We start from the raw sequence: 21,114 nt of genomic DNA, 5'->3' as shown, positions 1-21,114 counted from the left end.
AACAGCCTGAGATCCCTGGCAAGTCCCCTAACATAATCAGGGATTATCAGAATTGATGTTCCTTTCTAAGGTAGAAAACAAGCAGGAAAAAACTTTCAAGCCTCTTTTTATACCTTCATTAATTTTTTTAAAAAGACACTAGCTCTTTTTTTTTTTTTTTTTTTTTTTTTTTTTTTAATCCCTTGCATGTCAGCTTTATAAACATTGGGATTTTGATGAAGAATTATTTTTCTATTTCAGGTTTTGGAGCTTGAAGGTGAAAAAGGAGAATGGGGATTCAAAGCATTGAAACAGATGATTAAAATAAACTTCAAATTGGTAGGAGTTGCAGCTATCATTTTAGGAAATGCTAAATTGCATTAATATTGCATTGATTCACAGTTTTTAAATTGTTGTCCTTTCCTTATTTTTTATCTCCAAAATCACGTTTGAAAGAAAGCTAAAACAAAAAAAATAATTCTCTAATAATCTCCACATAGGAAGTCATTATAGTTGCCACAGGGAATTTATATGGTCATGATTAACATTAACCTCATTATTAACAAGTTTTGAAAGTTAGACCCACTTTTCCCTGTGCACCCATCCCAAGCTACTGGGATAGATTGCTTGTGTGTAAATACAGCTATTATGTATATTGCCACCTTTTTAAATAACATTGATGAGCTTGCTTTAAATTGACCAAACTCAGATTTTTCTAGAAAGCTGTGTGTGACGGTATCTCAGGTTACAACCTGGAATTGGGATACCACGGTGCCCTCTTAATTCTCCAGGCTGGGCTGTGTCTCACAATGCTTTGCTTGTGACAAGCAGGAAATCCTCCAGGTGCTGTTATCATTCAGTACAACAGCATGTGGAGCCCCACACCCAGCTAGACTGCATGAATGCTTCCAGAGCCACTCCCAAATCACACACAGAAAGGCACCAGCAAATCTCCTGAGCCTTCCACCCTGGGAATATACCGTCTTGCTCTGGTCAGAAGCCCGACTATTGTAAGTTTGTTATCTAGTCCACCCCTTCCTCAGTGCGGAGAGGACGCACTAGCCTTTGTAAATTGAGCTCAGATTTCCCAAGCACTTCAACCAAAACACACTGTTTAGGTAAAATATAAAACAGATTTATTAACTGCAGAAAGAGAGATTTTAAATGATTATCAGTGGTAGTCACAAAAGGTCAGAGATAGTTACCAAAGAAAATAAAAGGTAAGCACACAGTCTAAATCTCAAACCTTATTAGACTAAGCAGTATTTGGGTCAAGCAGTTTTTCTTACCCCTCTGGATGTTGCAGGTATGTTACAGTTCTTAATACACAGGCTTTCCCTTTAAACAGGGACCGGTCTTTGTATGCCCAGCATTCTTGTTGCTTCCAGGATAGGTGGGGGAGGAGAAAGGTAATAGCATGATGCCACTGTCCCCTATTTTATATCCTCAGTCCATGTGCCTAGAAAACACTAACCCAGACATGTCCTGGTGGGTTTTGCTGAGTGACAGCGTTGAGCAATCCCCCATTGTGTGATGCTTGTGCAGCCCTCTTGCAGCATTGTAAATCCCTTATCCCTGCTGATTAATAGTCATTTAACACCCTCCTGTTAGTGGATCTCCTCCTTTTGTTGTCACTGGAAAACTAGGAGTGGGCAACTCCCAAACTCACAACTAGGGCTGTAGATAAATTGCAGTTAACTCATTTAACTCATGCGATTAACTCAAAAAAAATTAATTGCAGTTAATGACAGTTTTAATCGCACTGTTAAACAGTGGAATACCAGTTGAAATTTATTAAATATTTTTGGATGTTTTCTACATTGATTTCAGTTACAACACAGAATACAAAGTGTACAGTGCTCACCTTTATATTTTTATTACAAATATTTGCACTGTAAAAATGACAAAAAAAGAGTATTTTTCAATTCACCTCATACAAGTATTGTAGTGCAACTTCTTTATCGTGAAAGTGCAACTTACAAATGTAGATTTTTTTGTTTGTTACATAACTGCATTCAAAAACAAAACAATGTAAAACTTTAGAGCCGACAAGTCCACTCAGTCCTACTTCTTCTTCAGCCAGTCGTTAAGACAAACAAGTTTGTTTACATTTACAGGAGATAATGCCTGCTTCTTATTTACAATGTCACCTGAAAGTGAGAACAGGCGTTCATTCGCATGGCATTTTTGTAGCCAGCGTTGCAAGGTGTTTACATGCCAGATATGTGAAAAATTCATATACCCCTTCATGCTTCGGCCGCCATTCCAGAGGACTTGCTTCCATGCTGATGATGGTCATTAAAAAAATAATGCATTAATTAAATTTGTGATTGAACTTCTTGGGGGAGAATTGTATGTCTCCTGCTCTGTTTTACCCGCATTCTGCCATATATTTCATGTTATAGGTCTCGGATGGTGACCCAGCACATGTTGTTCATTTTAAGAACATTTTCACTGCAGATTTGACAAAATGCAGAGAAGATACTAATGTGAGATTTCTAAAGATTGCTGCAGCACTCAACCCAAGGTTTAAGAATCAGAAGTGCCTTCCAAAATCTGAGAGGGATGAGGGGTGGAGCATGCTTTCAGAAGTCTTAAAAGGGCAACACTCCAATGCGGAAACTACCAGAATCTGAACCACCAAAAAAGGAAACCAACCTTCTGCTGGTGGCATCTGACTCAGATGATGAAAATGAACATACGTCGATCCGCACTACTTTGGATTGTTATCAAGCAGAACCAGTCGTCAGCATGGAGGCGTGTCCTCTGGCATGGTGGTTGAAGCATGAAGGGACATATGTATCTTTAGTTCGTCTGGCACGTAAATATCTTGTGACACCAGGTACAATAGTGCCATGAGAACTCCTATTTTCACTTTCAGGTGACATTGTAAACAAGAGGTGGGCAGCATTATCTCCTGCAAATCTAAACAAACTTGTTTGTCCGAGTGACTGGCTGAACAAGAAGTAGGACTGAATGGACTTTGCTTTATTTTTGAATGCAGTTATATTTTTGTACATAATTCTACATTTGTAAGTTCATCTTTCATCATAACAAGATTGCACTACAGTACTTGTATTAGGTAAATTGAAAAATACTGTTTTGTTTGTCATTTTTACAGTGCAAATATTTGTAATAAAAATAAATATAAAGTGAGCACTGTAGACTTTATATTGTGTTGTAATTGAAACCAATATATTTGAAAATACAGAAAACATCCACAAATATTTAAATAAATGGTATTCTGTTATTGTTTAACAGTGCGATTAATCGTGATTAATTTTTTAAATCGCTTGACAGCTCTACTCACAACATATTTCAATAATAGCAGTCCCTCAAAATCTCATAACTTCATACACGCTACCAGTATACATATTTTGACAGAACAGTTGGGTTCAGCATATCATGACCTTTCATATGATATCTTACATGGCATGCTTTGTATGAAATATAATTATATGAGGGGGTGGATATGGGGTTTCCAGGGTGATGCTTTGAGGTAGAGTGCCATCTTGCAGTTTTGAAAATTTGTTTAAAGAAAAAAAATGGGTTGATGACATTTTACATATCAAGCGCAGCAAACAGAGAATTTTTAGAGTGTCTTATAAAGTTCAGTTTTTTATATGAATTACAGGTAGCTAACATGAAATATCTGTGACCGAATCCCCCCGGGTTGCAGCCTGGGACTGTGGGACCGCTGTGCCCCTTAACTCTTTCCAGCCTGGGCTATCTCTCATAATGCCTTGCTAGTGACCAGCAGCAAGCCCCTCCAGGTGCTGTGATCACTCAGCACAACAGCATGTGGAGCCCCACACACCCAGCTAGATTGCATGAATGCTTCCAGAGCCACTCATGACGCACACAGAGAAAGGCACCAGAGCCAAATCCTCCCAGCACTGTACCTCAGGAATATACAGTTTTGCACTGCTCAAGATGGGCAGTGCAGATTTATTAATTGGTTCACCACGTCAGCAATGGAAAGTGGTTGTACACCAGCCTTTGCAACACCTGAGATTTGCCACACACTTCATACAAACTCACTGGTAAAGATAAACAGTTAAACAAATTTACTGACTATAAAAGATAGATTTTAAGTGATAGGCAAAAAGTCAGAGTTCATTACCAAAAGAAATAAAATATAATTACGCAGTCTAAACACTCAACCCTATTAGACAGGGCAACAACTAGATTAAGCAGTTTTTCTCACCCCACTGGATATTGCATGCCTTAGTATACAGATTTCACCCTTGAAATCTGGGCCAGTCTCCTCTATTGGGAGTCCTGTGGTCTTCTCAGTGTCTTAGTTGCTTGCAGCATAGGTGGGGACAGGAGAAGGGCCCAGTATGTGTCCTGTCTGTCTGTTTTATACCCTCAGTCCATGTGCTTGGAAAACACAAGTCCAGGCATGTCTGGGGGCACTGTTGAGTCTCCAAGCAAGGTTGAGCAATTCCCCTAGTGTGGCCTCATGTAGGTGAGTCATTGCAACATAGCTCCCTTGCTGGATGATGGGTTGATACCCCACCTGGGTGTTGCCTACTTTCCTTGCTGTTGCCTCTGGGGAGCTAATGTCTGGCTGATTCCCCAACTTACAGCAAGTTTTAGTGACTGCTATACAACACAATTCTCATAACTTCATATGCATTAATGATATACATATATGGATAGAGAAATTACTTTCAGCAGGTCATAATCTTTCCCCAATACCTTACAAAGCATGCTTTATGTAAGATCACGATTATATAAAAACGAGGAATATGGGGGTTCCAGGACGCTCTCCCAAGGTATAGAATGTCACAACATCATTCACTATAATGTGTTGGTAGGAAATATGTTTTCTCACCAAATAATGTGGCCATGCTAATTGTCAAATAGACTTCTCTATTTAAACTTTTGTTCTGTGAAGATCCACTTAACTCACTTTTGACTGTGCCACTCATGAGTAATATGGTGATCCTAAATAGGTGACAGAAAAATTAGAGCAATCACAGAAGTGCAATCATAGACATGCATCACTGCATAGTCTCTCTACTGTAATGTTTTTGGGTTTTCTGTGCATATTTATACTTGTTAATATCTAATGGCAATGTTCAGTAAACAATTTTTCATGATTATGAATTATATATGTTTTTCCTCACAGACTAACTTTCCTGAAATGATGAACAGATATAAACAGCTATTGACCTACATACGGAGTGCAGTTACAAGGAATTACTCTGAAAAATCCATCAATTCTATTCTTGATTATATCTCCACTTCCAAACAGGTTAGATTACCATTCCTTTAATGTTGATGGTCCTCCTCCACCTATCCATTTTTTGCCTTTGGAAACCTGATTCTTGGTATAATTGGAGAACAGTTGTAATATTACATTTGTTATAGTATGATAAATATTGTTCCCTACAATTTATTGATCATATGTTAAAAAATAACATGTCTTTAACTTTAATGTCCTCTACACAAGATTAAAGCAGGGTAGAAACTACTTTAGTATCTCTTACCTGGGATTTCTATACAGCTAAATGTCACAAATGACATGTTTTTCAGCAAAGTGGCTACCACCATCAATAGGTTCTCAAATGTAATTTGTAGTTAAAATAACTCTCTCTACTCATTAATTTTGCACTCAGATATGGTAAGAAATGTGCCTACCTTTCTGACTAGTAAAGTAAGCAGATTAGGTACATGGGACCGGATTCATGGCCAAGCTCTGCTCTCTTTGTGCTACTGGAGCAGCATAAAGAAAGAAGAAAGCTCCCCTGAGCTCCTAGCTGGGGATGTCCAGCATGTGGAGAATCACCAGCACACACAGTTGACTTCTATGCCTTCCTCCCCTCTTGCAACACATGGGGAGGGACAGATGAAGTGGCTGGAGTGTGATATACTCTGGCAGTTCCGAGGATGGCAGTTCCTTAGGACCATACCATAGTTGGCAGTTTAGAGTATCTGTTCTAAGTTGTGCCAGGAGCTAGGACTGGAGAGAATCCGGGGCTCATACCTGCAACCTGAAAGCCACTGGGCCCCTATCCCAACTGCACCCAGCAGATAATCTGGACGTTAAGTGTACAGAAAGTTTCTCTCTCAACTTTCTAGATTATCTGATTTTAAAGAAAAATGCTATTGAATGCTCTGCAATTTTGGGTTTTACAGTTTTGTTTCCATACAGGAACATCTTCTGGTCTGCTCTGAGCAGAACAGTCATAAATTTTTTTTATTCTTATTTCATGCAGTATTTGGATAAGAGGGAGGAAATATCTTTTATTGACCCCTTCCCCTCCTGTCCTTTTACCCTTGTTGGTCTCTCTTTTTCAGTTTCCAGTAACAGTAATGCTAGGTTTTTATTAGTATTTTTCTTAGATAATTACATAACAATGATTGTATTATCTGCTTAAGATGGATAAGTAGCTTTGGTTCTTCACTAATATAGTAAAAAAATTGCAGTTTTTAAAACCTTGTGCAACTTATTTTGAATTAAAAGCTTACATCTGGGTGCTTCTAAATGCTTTTCAGTTCCAAACTTCAGTGAAATCGTCTATTTTATGGTAATGTTGATTATTTATTATGCTTAAGTTTTGTCATTTTAGTTGCAATTTCTGCTATTTATAAGTAATCGTTCAATAAGATGCAGATTTCTGTATCTTATTTGTGTTGAAGTTCAAACATGCACTTTTAGTTTGTTCAAACTGACTATATTAACAGGTACAAATTTGCTGTTTACAATTATAGAATTCTGATTTTTTATGCCAGATGGATTTGCTTCAGGAATTTTATGAAACAACACTTGAAGCTCTGAAAGATGCTAAGAATGATAGATTGTGGTTTAAGACAAACACAAAGGTAAAATATATAAATAATATTTAGTTTTAATTTTTGCTTGCTATAACTTTCTTAAATTACAAGTCTTAATTTTATAAATTCCAAAATCCTAATTGTCCTAATGGCTTTAATTCTTTAATTACAGCTTGGCAAATTATATTTAGAACGAGAAGAATATGGAAAATTACAGAAGATTTTGCGTCAGTTGCATCAGTCATGCCAGGTACAGTACAGTAGACATTTAAAAAAAATACTTTACTACCCCAAAACTACTTGTAAAATCATTCACTGTAACTTTGTATTTAGTACTAATTTCACATCCAGTTTTCAGGCCATGAGAATGGCATATCATTGGGATTTGTAAATAGAAATTAAATCTAATGCTTGTTTTCATTCCTTATCTGTTTGGTAACTTGAAATAAAAATCATAGAATAGTTATTTGCTGGTAAAAAGATGAATTTTTATAACCATCAGACAGTAACTGCATTATCGTTGCATTTCACTTAGGTTCGGGAATGAGAAGCATTTGTGAATTATTATTCCTTCTAATGTATTATTAAAATTAATACAAACTATTCGGCAGAAAAAAACTATATTTAAATCAATAGAGAAGCAAAAATTCTAAATTAAGCTTAACCGTAGGTGAAAGCTATGGCCTTTATTTCATTATGGAAAAAATATATTTAGCCAGTTGCATTGGCCAAATCAGCCCCCGGCTTTGCCTATCCTCTCCATCTTTATGCTGAACAAAGATGATGTACACCTGGGAATCTGGCCTATTATTAGCAATAGTATGGTCATGAATACATCACTGCTCTATTGCAGTGGTTACGTGGCTTTAACTTGTGTATACTGAAAGAAATTCATAAGATATGAAATGTACAGAAGGTCAACTCTTGAAGTCCTTACTCAAGCAAAACTCATAGTAAAGTCAGTATTTTTACCCAAGTGAAAAACTTCAGAACTTGGTCCATGCTAGCTTTCTTGAACATTATGTTTGAATTTCACTGGTTGTATTAAAAATATGGTATTTGGAAACTTCCTTATTTTTGGCAAGAGATTTCTGGAAATATTTAGTAACATACTTTTATATTACTAGAGTGGTGACCTCAGCATTATTTCAAGATTCACAGTATTCATTATTACTCTTTCCTAGACTGATGATGGAGAAGATGATTTAAAAAAGGGCACCCAGCTATTGGAAATCTATGCATTGGAAATTCAAATGTATACAGCACAGAAAAATAACAAAAAACTTAAAGCACTATATGAACAGTCATTGCACATCAAGTCTGCCATTCCTCATCCACTGATCATGGGGGTCATCAGAGGCAAGTTTTTTTATATTACTACTTTAAAATTCCTTTGTTCAGACCAGTGTCACTTAAATTTAAAAATATCTTATTTTTTTATGTTGTTTCAACTGAAAATACATTACAGAAAACATTCCATATGTCTGATCTCATTGAATTGCACTGGCAACTACAAAAGCATTAGGATTCACTAGAAGTACCTATTTACTGGCCAGTAAAGGTTGACTGATTTGTAATGAGAGCATGTACCATCTCTGAAAGCACCTTTCACCAGGATATGGCTATCACTTGTCTCCTCTGCTGACAGGAAAGCTGTCAGTTAGAGCAGTAAAAGGAAAATAATATTTCTCATTTGACTTTCTAAATAGTTTTTCTAAAAATACGTCGGACAGCTCCCATAAATAGATAATGTTGCTGTGCATTCTCTTTGAAGTTTGTCATTGGAATAAATTCCAACTGAGTAAATGTATTAATTTGCAACCTTTTAACAAAAAGCTTGCAAAGGTATACTTCCCTTTATAGTTACTGTGTGATCTTAGGAGTGGTTATTTTTAATAATACTTGAATTGGAAAGCCAAAAAAGAAGCAGCCGCCTTATATTGATGTGCTAATGCTTTTTCTCAGCAGTTTTAATGAATTGTAAAAATAATCCTGAAAATATATTCAGGAATCAGTTTAGACATAGCATGGTACATTTAGTAGGATCGTTCTGATAAATGGCTGCAAGCACACAGCTTCTCCTTTCATCATTGTTTTCTTTTCAGAATGTGGAGGCAAAATGCACTTAAGGGAAGGAGAATTTGAAAAGGCACACACTGACTTTTTTGAAGCATTCAAGAATTATGATGAATCAGGGAGTCCTAGAAGAACCACTTGCTTAAAATATTTGGTCCTAGCAAACATGCTGATGAAGTCCGGAATAAATCCATTTGACTCTCAGGAGGTATACTTATAAATGTGCACGAGTCGGCTTAGCTGCTGCTTTTCCAGTTTAGTAGGGAAATTGGCATAAATACCTTTTTTTTTCCCAACCTAAATGTACTTATTATGGTTTCTGTTCTGTGTAGGCTAAACCATACAAAAATGATCCAGAGATTCTAGCAATGACGAATTTAGTAAGGTAAGAATTTTTATTTTTTCCTGAAGGGCAAAGCTACACTTGCTCCTAACCATGAAACAGATATTTTGGGTTTTTGGTTTTGTTGAAAATAATACAAACAGACTTTTTCATAGGTATCATACCAGCATTTCGGTTTTGGATTTTCAATGTTTCTGTTGTTCAGAAGCTTTCTATTTAGTGTGATCTATATCAGTAATACTCAGACTGCAGCGCATGAGCTGCAAGTGGCTCTTTAATGTGTTTCCTGCGGTGCTTTGCAGCACATGATATTAAAATGGGGTGTGATTTAATCAGGATGCTTTCACTATGTTGTTAACTAATTACTGTTGATAAAATAATAATACTTAGTCATTTTGGTCTGAGAGTTTGTGTGTATGTGTATGAATGTATAATATATATATATATATAAAACTAAATATTTCCCTTGACATACTGTTTAAATATGAATATATAGTACTATAGTAAATGAAACAATGAATTCACACTACTGTGGCTCTGTTGGGTAATGTTGATTGCTAATTTGGCTCCTGAACCACTGAGGTCTGAGTATCACTGATCTACACAAAATTCTCTACAGTACCAGTTTAAAAAGACCCCACTAAGAACATATACTACTTTGTTTTACAGCTAAAACAATAGATCATGCTGAATTCCTATCTAGTTTATTAATGTTATTGTTTTTCCCTAAAGGCAAGTGTCTTCCAAATATCCTAATTCTGAATCATGAGATTTTATTGCAAGACTGGGGAACTGACTAAAAAGATGTTCTTTGTGGTTTGAACATCTGAGAGATCATTCGTTTGCAGGTTTTATGGCTAAATAGCTTCCAACTATCAGCTTATTTACTGTGATTTATGTAGTGAAATTTTGATTGAACCTTGTATTCAGAAGTAAGAATTTTATTTATAATTGATATAATTATATTTAATTGTATATTTTGTATATAAAAGCTGCAAATTTAGTTCTTTTCTTTCCATGAGCTGATCCTTCTCTCTTATAGTTCACCATAATATTAAAAAAAACATTCACAGGTGGTTTTTTGTTTTGTTTTTTTTCCTTTAGGAAATAACATGACTGCTCTTTTTTGTAGAAGTTCAATATGTTGCATGATAGTAGCAGCCCAGACTCTCTATTCCAGTAATATATTTAATAATCCTGGAATAGAGGGTATTTAAAGAAATTTACAACTGCCTTTGTCACTGGTGTTTCAAGGCATTCAGAGTTTCCAGAATGGCCAGTGCTGACTGTACAAATTCAAATTTGGTCATTTAGAATCTGATTTTTCAGAGTTGCTGACCACTTGCAAATCCAGTGGCAGCTGGGAATGCCCAGGACTTCTGAAAATCAGGCCCGTTAAGCTTTCCTTGAAGGCCGATATGGTATGTTATATTAGTAGGATGATTTGGAGGCATTGATGTGCAATATTTTCACACATCAAGGCGTGTGCCAAAGGAGTTTTCAGGCAGGGTTTTTCGGAATAGAGCTTTCAAGTCTCAAATCCTGCAGGCATGTGCATCCCTAAGCATATGAAGATCCAAAGTGCTACATGGATTTTTACAGAGAATGTGGTCAGCAACGTTTAGGCCCTAGGGTATCAAGACCATCAGCTTACGTAGATTGTATTGAGGCAGTTTTTCCATGCTTTGCTGTGAAACCAATTAGTTCCTGTCCACTGTAAGCAGATTCTGTCTTGACAAATAAGAAGCAATCTGTGTTCAGTTCTCTTTTGCAGTCAAAAGATGGGGAATTCCTTTATCCAAGTTTTGAAATAAATAGTTAACACTGTGGGCCAAACATTGTTCAGATACAACTACTGTTTGCTATCATTTGCTCAAAAACAACACCACTCCTGAAACCAAAGAGGCATATGCATTATTGACCTAATGATGAATAAAGGATTTGGCAATCGGTGGAGGGATTACTTCAGAGAATTTCAATTCCATATACGTCCTTTCTACTTTAGCTTCATGCTTTCATGTAAATGTGAGACAGAAGGAACTCCCACGTGGTTTTAGCAAGCCTGCTTTCATTCATACTACCTAATTTATATTCTGTATCTTTAGATCTGAGTGTATTTGTCTCTCAAAAATATGAAAGCAAGTAAAAAATATAACACAAATTAAGCTGCAGCAGATAATCAGTTCTGTTAAAGTTACAATGCTATTCTTAATTTCTACTATAATTAGAAACTAAATTTGCATTTAGATTTTCTAGGGGGAACTTACACATTTTGTCCATTGTAAAACAACTTTGCTTGTGGGGTACCCTTTGAAACTTTATACGTAATTTAAATGCCATTTAATTATTAGATGTTTCATATCACGTTTATCAACTACTACAAACATTTGCTTCTGCATTGTTTATCGTCTCCTCAGGGTTGATCCACAGTGAAGTCTTAATGCTGAGGTTATGGCATCATAATTATTTTGTCATAGACTTTGATGTGTATAAGCACAAAGATGACTTCACTGTAGGGTCAGTCAGAAAGAATATCCACATTATGAAGAAGAAAGTCATTACTAAAATACACACATTCACAAACACAATTAACAGCAATTGAATGCATATATTGGACAATACATTGCTGATGCCTCTTGGCACTTAAACACAGGAGGTTCCAATAAGGTGCATCAGGACACATCCATATTAACATAACAAAACAATTGAGTAACTTTGAGTGACTATATTTTTAGTGTTTTTAATAGGATAACTTTTTAAAATACAAATCGTTCAAAACCAATTTATAGTTGCAAAAGGGCAGAACATTCATATTAAACTTCTGTGAACACTAACAAAACGTAGTAGAAGAAATGAAGGAGCTACAGTGTTATCCTAAGACGCATGTTTTCAACACCCTTTTATCTTAAGCATCCTCAATTTCTAACTGTCAGAAAGATCGTGACTGTAATTCTTTGCTACCAATATTTAATATACTTTTTAGCATGTGGAAACTGGAAATCTTATCCTGATCTGAACCTTTTTTTACTTGACAAAACTGTAATTCACTCTCCTTTATTGTTGAAGTGCCTATCAGAATAATGACATCACTGAATTTGAGAAGATTCTGAAAACAAATCACAGCAACATCATGGACGATCCCTTCATAAGGGAACACATTGAAGGTATGGTTACAGGAGGTTGTTGTCACAATTCAGGGCAACTGCACCTGTATTTCCCCTGAGTGGGCACTAGCTTCAGGCTTCCAGCTCCCTAGTTTTTGCCTTTCTGGATGGAGACCCGTGTCTCTCTCCCTGCAGACCAGAGTATTTCTAGGCTGCATGGTTCCCTGCCTTCACTATGTTCTTCCCAGCACGGGCAAGTTGTCCAAAGGCACGTGCTTGCTTTCTCTCAGAAATGGTTAACAGGTGTAATTGCTACAGTACTACACAGTTCTTTGTGTGCAAGCCTATTTTTTTATTAACATAAAAAGCAATACAGAGAAAACATATTAAAAACAATAAAGAACCTACACCCATACTAATAAGCTTACCAGATGTTACTCTAACATGGATTCTGGCAGGAATGTCCTTCTCCCCCCACCTAACAGGATTCAGCTTGTGGTTACAATTCATTATAGCCTCGACTCTGAACTAGCACACTCATAACATGTTTAGTCCACCCTTTATACAGTTCAGGGGTCTTTGACCTGGAGTTTCTAGGAGCACGTTGACCATGGGCTTTCCTCCCTTGAGGATAGCTTGAAAAGGGAGGATTCAAAGAGAGTCATTTGCATCCACTTCACAGGTATTGGTCCAAAAAGTCCTTTGAAATTCCTAATACCATCCAGAGATTGCATTAGTCAGTCTCTCCTGTAGAAGATAGATACACTCAGTTCCACAGGAATAAAAACAAATGTATTTTTAATACAATGGACTCCAAAGACGTTAAACTTGAATGAAGCTAAACTCTGAATTAAGTAAACATCACTCAGGATATTGTCAGTCTGTCCCAGTTGTAATCCTGTTTTTTCTCTGATTTGTTAAGATATATTTCTTCTGCACTGGGAGAATAATAAAAAATAAATGTTCCTTGTGAGTTGTTGTTGCTGTGAACAATACAGTTAGTATTTAAAAACTCTATCCTTGGAAGTCAGTGTTAATGAGATGCTTTGTTATATAATGGTGAAAATTAGCAAAACAATAGTTGCTTTAGGTAAAAGGAGCACATTTGCAACCAGATTTATGAATAAAAACAGCAGCAAACCTGGAGCCTCATCTATTTGAAGTGATGGAAAAATTACAGCTGACTTCAGTCAGCTTTGGATGAGGCCCCTACTGAGGAAAAGCATGTGTGGTTAACAGCTCATGAGGGCAATGTGAATATGACTAAAACTGTTATTCGTAAAAGATACCTAATTGCATGGAAGTCATTGGGTCAGATCCTATGATGCAGCCAAACTATGCAGAATGTGATGGTGTCTTAAAACTCAATCTTTGTGCTCCCGAGTAGTGCTCTGTGCAGGTCATCCATCCTTTCCCCTATGTTGTATTTTGAGGGCATAGTATAGGGATCCATCAGCCACCCTGCCTTTTTCTCAAGCCATAGTCCATTTTCATTGCTACACCAGAAGCAGGGAGAGTATGTGGGGTTAGAACCTCTATTAGCTCTTTATCACTGAAGGATCATCCTTAGACAGAGGTGATCCTTCCTGGACCAATTACTATGGCTTTTTAGCCAAATGTGATTAATAATGCAGTGAAATGTGCACTACACTGCATTGGAGGATCTGGCCCATTATGGCATTAATTGTCACTAATTAAAATAAAAAGTATTGTTGTATATTCCTATATAGTGTTAAGTTTGGGTTTTCACCCAATTCATGTGAGAGATTTGATAAGCGTACAAACAGCAGTAAAACAGTCAGCTGGCCGAGTGAAGGAAAACAGAACAGGCTTAAAAAATATTAGTGAATAACAAACTTCTTTTTGTGAATTTTCATACATTTTTATTAACAGCTCATGCATGCATATTTTTAATTTATTAAACTTGCAGTTCATCTAGTGAGAAAGTGAAAAACATTCTTAGCTGCTGCACAGACTCTTCACATTGCAACTCTGCCACAACTCCTTGTCTTGTTAGGCTATTGAACTCTGATTCTGCAAACAGACTTCAGTGGGGTTACTTCTGTGCTTAAAATCAAGCATATGCGTATTTGCGGGGTTAGTGCCTTAAACTTTTCACATTTTGGTGAAGTAGTAAGCTGAGATGGTAAAGATACCGTGCAATATTGTGTACCATTTATCCAGTTTCTTAGAATAACTTTAAAATAGTTACAAACTGTTTTGAAAACTGTATTTTCAAGCTTAAATAAGTTTTAACATTATCCAGTACTCCTGCTAATATCCAGGCTGAGCTACATATTGTGAAACAACCAGTGAAGAAAGATGGCTTATTTTTACAATGTGGGAGTACTTATTACCATATAGGATCATAGCAGTCAAGAGATGGAAAAGACCCACTAGATATAAATATGGAACTATATTGCACACTTGCTCATTTGAATATGTAACCATTGTTCTTACAATAGTTACTTATTTGTTTTTCTTCTCTTACAGAGCTTTTGCGAAACATCAGAACACAAGTGCTTATAAAATTAATTAAGCCTTATACAAGAATACATATTCCTTTTATTTCTAAGGTACTTATCAGAGGAGATTTGTATTTGCTTAAATTTACGACAATTATAAATCAGCATAGCTGTCAAACAAATACAGCACTTTCCTAAATGGAACATCTGAAAATGTAGCATGGCCCCCAAAATGCAGTTAATAGAATGCTGACAGTTTTGCAGTGTGTAACTGTAAATTTACATGTAATCTGAATGATTCTTATTAATGCTATAGTAAATGTTTAAGATGTTTAGCTGCCAATTTTGCAGCATAGAAATGCACTTGCTTTTGTAAAAAAACTTGAAAGTGCATAATTCCTCTTAGGCAACTATAATAAATATGAACTAGCATGCACAAATTCTGATGAAATTTCAGCTGTTTTAAACCCTTCTTGTCTAGCAGATATCATTAAAAGTCAGTGATGTCAGAGTTGTAAGTCTGACAAGAGATGGAATAACAAATTCATAAATTAAAAAGCCAGAAGGGAATATTATGATTATCTAGTCTGACCTCCTGCATAACAAAATTGAAGTGAATTTCCATCTATTGTGAGGGGGAAATGTACTTTTATGACCTTTGTTAATGTTTGATTAGATTGATGGCATGGTAAAATGTATGAGGTACTAAGGAAGAGTTAAGCATAGGTTTTATAATATAAGCACAAAATCTAAGGCTGATAAAATTGTCTTTTAAATAATTACTTACTGTAATCTGTGTACATTTTTTTTTAAAGATGCCATTCATCAAATTTGCAGCACAAGATAGGCCAGGAGCTCCGCTGCTACTTACATATTTGGCCTTCTGAAGCACTGCTAGTGAACACATGCAGAGTTTTTCTTTTCCCCCGGGGGTGCTCCACCACCACTCTGCCCTGAGGCCCTGCCCTCACCCTGCCTCTTCCCGCCCCTGCTCTGCCTCCTTTTCTAGGCCCCACCCCTGTTCCCCCCCTCCCCCAGATCCCTGCCTGCTCACTGGTCTCTGCCCTCCCCAAGCCTCTCCCCCAGCTGCTGGTCAGCTGTTTGGCGCACCTATTTTTTTTTTTCTGCGGGTGCTCTAGCCCCGGAGCACCCATGGAGTCGGCACCTATGAATGCATGCCCATTCCATTCCAACTGTTAGACCAGGGGTGGCCAGACAATTAAAGTGCAGCTCACAGAGCCCTCCCCACATCCCCCATTCTCTGCCTATCAGACTGGGGGGGGAGGAGCACAGAGTTTCTACTTTGCAGTGGTGTGGTGGGGCTAGGGGCTTCTGCCAGAGGCAACTGGTTCCTGCTGAAAATGGGGGGGTACAATTTAAAGGTTCGTTCCTCCCCAACACTTGAGTCATGCCCCCTCAGGCACGCCCCCCTTACCCTCGGCAGCCCCACCCTGCAGCTCCCAGGTGTTAGCTCTGCATGGAGAGGCAGCAGCAAAAGCAGCGGCTGTCCCTGCAGCTCCCAGCTGTTTGCCACTGCCCCTCCCCCCAGCTGCAGCTCCCAGCTTGCCGTCTCCAGCAGCTGCCGCGCAGGGAGGGGGCCCAGTGGCACCATGTGACAGAGCAGGGCCAGCAAACACTGGCAGAAATCTGGGGGGGCACATGACACCCTCTTCCCCCCAAGTGTTGCCTTGGCTTCTGCCCAGTGGAGGGTCTCAGGGTTTTAGCCCCGTAGAGTGCACCTGCCAGGGCTCGGGGCTTTAGCTCCATGGGGTGCACCTGCCAAGGCTCGGGGTGTCAGCAGGAGTGGCGATGAAGCCCTGAGCCGCAGCAGGTGCACCCCAGCTCTCCAACTTCTGAAGATTGCCATATGAGGCACAGAGGGTGAGTAAGTTTGGCCACCCCTGTATTACACCTCATATAATTGTCTGATCAGTTCCTTTATGACTGCAATCAGTGAACGAGTTCTCTGCAGGAGCTGCTCACTGAAATTTAGGGGTGGCATCTTGAGCTCTTCTGAGATGCTGCTGATCTTGTTGACAGTGTATATCTTGGTTGTTCTTTTCCTATTCTCTCTGATTATTATTGACTTGGTACTATATACTGACATTAAGAAACTGAGCTCAGTACTTACATGTGAAAATTAAAATTAAAAAATGTTGGTTGCGAAATAGTACAATGGCAACATAACAAGAGTTTTCTGTCCTTAGGAATTAAACATAGATGTAGCTGACGTGGAGAGCTTGCTTGTGCAGTGCATATTGGATAAGTATGTACTTTCCTCCTATTTCTGATTATTGAATGTCTTAAAACTGTAGTGTAGAAAAAACAGCAAATCGTGTGTGTATGTTTCCCCTGAAAATGCCATTTGATTCTACAATTATATAAGATAATGTGTAAGCTACGTCCTTTGGAGCTGTTTGGGTTAGTAACATGAGTCACATTAGAAGATGTGAATTCAGAAGATCTTTAAGTAGTTTGAATGGTATGATTTTACATTACTTTTGCATTTTATAATAGCATATGATTGAATCACTATGCCAAATTATGTAAGTTATATATTATTAACTAGTGTTTAAATCTATAAATATGTAAAGGCTGAGATTTTAAAAGCCTTTTATTTTAAGGGAATGGTGTCTAAACCTCTTAGCTAATTTGCAAGTCTCAGCCATAATTTATAAAAACAACTGGATAATTTTTTTGTATTGATTTATTTTTTAGTTAAAAAGAAGTTTTTCCCTGTTTTCTGAATTTAAAAAAAATATATTTTTCTTTAATTCCTATATTTGAGAAACCTTATTGGAAGCAGTGAATTCACTGTAAAACAAAGATCAGGTGTTCTCTAAAATGCTGTTTATATCAGGTGGCCTTAAATTCCTACAAGCACCTCTGAGCCATGCGCACTGTATGCACGTTGGTCCTAGTGTCTCTATCCGTAAGTGTTTGGCAGGGGAAGTGAGTCTGCAGTTTAACCTCTTATCATAATTTCCCACCGGGCACTACATTGTGCAGATGTTAAATTCCTAGGCCAGTCAAGCTCTCAAATAAATCCTAATGTCTTTGTTTTGCATTAGTTGAGTGTGTGTTTTGAGCGAATTACTGTTGTTTCAGATTTTTAATATGGATTACAGATGTATCTAATTAGGGGTTTTTGTGTCTTTCTAGCACTATTCATGGCCGAATTGATCAAGTCAACCAGCTCCTTGAACTGGATCATCAGAAGAGGGGTGGTGCACGATATACGGCATTAGATAAATGGACCAACCAACTAAATTCTCTCAACCAGGCTGTAGTCAGCAAGCTGGCTTAACAGAAAACAAGCTTTTACAAAATGTACTTAAGGCAACAGTGCGGTGATGTAAACCTTAAAAGAACTGGGAATGGCAAAACTACTGTCGGTTGATGTGCCCTGAAATTATTGGAGTTATGGCAGAAGTGCTTTTTTGATCAGCTGGTTTGTGTTTTGCTGCTGCATTTATCCCAAGAAAAACAGCTTTAATCTCCAGAAGAAAACCAAAATGCCACGGGATTTATGCTGTATTGACATCTCGCCCTAAACATACAACATGATAGTAATTTGTCAAGGGCAACTAATGACCAGAGAGAAGATTTTTGTCATGATTTTAAATACACTGACACGTTACTGTTGGTTAAATTTAAACATGTTTTACCTGCAGAAATTCTCTCACAGAAATAACCTGCAATAACTTGAAATGCATACCCTTTTGAACACTTCCTTTTCTCATGTATAAATTGAAATGTTTGCTGCATTTTTCAAAATGTCAATTCTCCAAAAATGTGTCCGTATATTTCTGTACCTGCAGCGTAGTAAAGGTTTAGAGGAAACCCCGTAATTATAGTGGCATACTGTCACTTAGGTTTCAAGCAGCAAAATAAACAGTGCAGTTCAGAAATTGTACAGTTTGTTTCTTGATGTGTTTTCATTACATTTTGTTTTTTTAGAAAAGTAGGTAAGTGAATATTCCTCACCTCAGATACTGAGAACATTTTGGAGATTAAATCTTAACCTTGGTGCATGCTTTTGGTTTATTTCTTACCATATTTATGTACAAATATTATAGAGATTTAAGAACTGATATCTAGCAGTCTTGCTGATTTTTAAGGCTTTATTTTGAGAGGTACAGGGATCTTGCAATGCCAGTGGTAGTCAATGGTGGTAGGGGGTCTGCACTTCTGAGTATCAGGTCTTCGTTTTGATCTCGGTATTTCAAATAAATGTTTGGTAGGAAATGGCTTTGGGGTAATTCAGACCACCATAGCTGACTTTAAGTTTGTGCCTTGTTAAACTAGATTTATGTTCTGACTTGGTTCTGAATTTAACTGTAATACGTTACGTAAGTAGAATATGAAAATTTGGGAGTGATACTGAGATTTCTGCTGTATGGGTATAGAATAGGGCTTTGTGCAGTGATAGGGGAGATGGAGTCCATCCCCTCCCTCTGACTGGTTGCAGTGCTGTCCCTTCATAGCCACTGTTCAAGCCCTGATAAAGCAAACTTCTCCCCTCCAGGAGTTCTAGGCCACTGGATCCATTTAACTATGGATCTGTAGTGTCCTCCAATGAGTCCACTGCATCAGCTCTCTCTGTGACAGCCTGTTTAGTGCCAGAACAGAATCCCTCCAGCAGCCCACATCCAGGGGATGTGGAAGCCTTCCTGTGCTGCCACTTTGTCCACACTTGCACTTGCTCCATTCAAGACAGATGCATGTTTTAAATGGTACAAAGGGCAATGCCAGGCACGCTCCTCACAGGATGAATATATTCTTAAAGCAATAAACACCTGAAGACATTTAAGAATAAAAGTGAGACCATTTAAACTCTCTTCAAACACAAATGAGAGTAACAAATAGCAAATGCTGTGTCACTTTCTGTGAGAGGAGAGGCAGGGGTGTGAGATACCAGCTAGTAAATCAAATGTTGTAGGACAGCTTGTGAATGACAGAGTTGAAAGAAAAAGATCTGGAACTGTAGTATCTAAAATTTAACTTCACAGACTTGAGCAACAAGGCTTCTTGCTGAACTGCTGGAGGTTTTAATGGCCATAGGAAAAGGTTTATTTTTGTGTGTGTAATATAGTATTTTATCATATATTTTGGAATGCAATTCTCTAGCCAGAGTCTTATTGAAACAATAAGCTAATGCTGAGTATTACATTGAGATTGTCAAATTTAGGTAAACTGAAGGAAGGTCAGTAAATCCCTAGTCTGGCGAGTAAGAAATTGAAGGTGCATTCTTGTATGTTCTTTACTCTCTATTGATATAAATACCCTTTGTTACCTATGGAAAATGTATTAAGCAAAGCACCTTTATTATCTAGAGATTGAAAAGCTAATTGTGCTCTTCAACATAACAAAAAATTAAATGGCTGTTACAGTTGCCTGGTTTTTAGAAGATTGTAAAAGACTTTAGAAGATTGATAAAAATAGTACTCTGTGCCTAACCTGAGCAGATAGAGCATTCAGACAGGAGACTGCAAAGGATTAGGGAAAGAATGATTTCCTGTATTCTCCCTCATGCCTATCAGGTAAGCACCGCTGCACCAAGTCAAATAATTATCTAAAGTAAATGAGACATAAGTATAGATTTCATAAAGAAATTCTAATCGTACTCAATATACCAAGAAGTTTTCCAAATCACTTTAAATAAATCACAGCTGTGCCTTTTTACTTAACTTTTTGTCATTTGAAATCCTGTAGTTGGTGTTTCAGATTACATCTTGTCTGTTCAAATGAAATTTTTTCCCCATTAAAAAATACACAAATCAATTACATGGCTTATCATTTATAGTAAAGCCAGAACACACATTTGAGTTCAAATGGTTGGGTTTGTATGTGAGCTGCTAGCAAATTAAGACTTAATTTAAAACCATTAAATTTTGCAGATAGCTAGTCTCACAGGTTAGGTAGGTACTTACATGGCCTTTATCACCATATTGTTTGAGCACCTCACAATTGTTAATGGATTTTACTTTCACAACATCCCTGCAAGATAGGACAGTATTACCCCCATTTTACAGGTGGAGAACTGAGAGACAGGATAAATTAAAGATTTGCTCAAGATGACATAGCAAGCATATGGCTGCGCTCAGCAATTGTGTCCCAGTCCAGTGCCCTGTCCACTTGACCACCCTTCTCAGTCATTTCAATACAATTTATTTAAAACCATTTGAAAGATTAGTTACATAGCATGCAAAGAACAACTCTTGTTCTGGTGTCCAGTGTGATTTGTATTAAATGCAAGGAAAAGTATATGAAACAAAACTCAATTCTTGTAAATAACGGGGCTGAATCTTAACATGCAAGTTTCCTTATAGATAGAATTTTCTTTTTAACCAATAGACAC

The 21,114-nt window shown here is 37.4% G+C and overlaps 1 protein-coding gene across 3 annotated transcripts in view; it reads left to right on the top strand.

The window, feature by feature from the left end:
* The window catches only part of COPS2 (COP9 signalosome subunit 2), a 34,033-nt gene extending 15,364 nt beyond the window's left edge, over positions 1-18,669 (top strand). For 2 of the 3 annotated variants that reach the window (XM_007066804.4, XM_043524252.1), the window contains exons 3-13: positions 241-318; positions 5,117-5,242; positions 6,703-6,813; positions 6,938-7,015; positions 7,950-8,124; positions 8,871-9,049; positions 9,174-9,226; positions 12,251-12,348; positions 14,782-14,864; positions 16,961-17,019; positions 17,916-18,669. In XM_007066804.4, the coding sequence (XP_007066866.1) occupies positions 241-318; positions 5,117-5,242; positions 6,703-6,813; positions 6,938-7,015; positions 7,950-8,124; positions 8,871-9,049; positions 9,174-9,226; positions 12,251-12,348; positions 14,782-14,864; positions 16,961-17,019; positions 17,916-18,060 (1,185 nt within the window). In that variant the 3' untranslated portion in view covers positions 18,061-18,669. The remainder of the gene's footprint in view (positions 1-240; positions 319-5,116; positions 5,243-6,702; positions 6,814-6,937; positions 7,016-7,949; positions 8,125-8,870; positions 9,050-9,173; positions 9,227-12,250; positions 12,349-14,781; positions 14,865-16,960; positions 17,020-17,915) is intronic. The other variant, XM_007066805.4, reaches the window with a different exon arrangement.
* Positions 18,670-21,114: the final 2,445 nt, after the last annotated feature.

Source organism: Chelonia mydas, chromosome 10 (assembly GCF_015237465.2).
Source record: "Chelonia mydas isolate rCheMyd1 chromosome 10, rCheMyd1.pri.v2, whole genome shotgun sequence".
NCBI classification, from domain to species: domain Eukaryota; kingdom Metazoa; phylum Chordata; order Testudines; family Cheloniidae; genus Chelonia; species Chelonia mydas.
The sequence above is the reverse complement of the archived record's forward strand: the minus strand, read 5'-3'. Positions and strand labels throughout refer to the sequence as shown.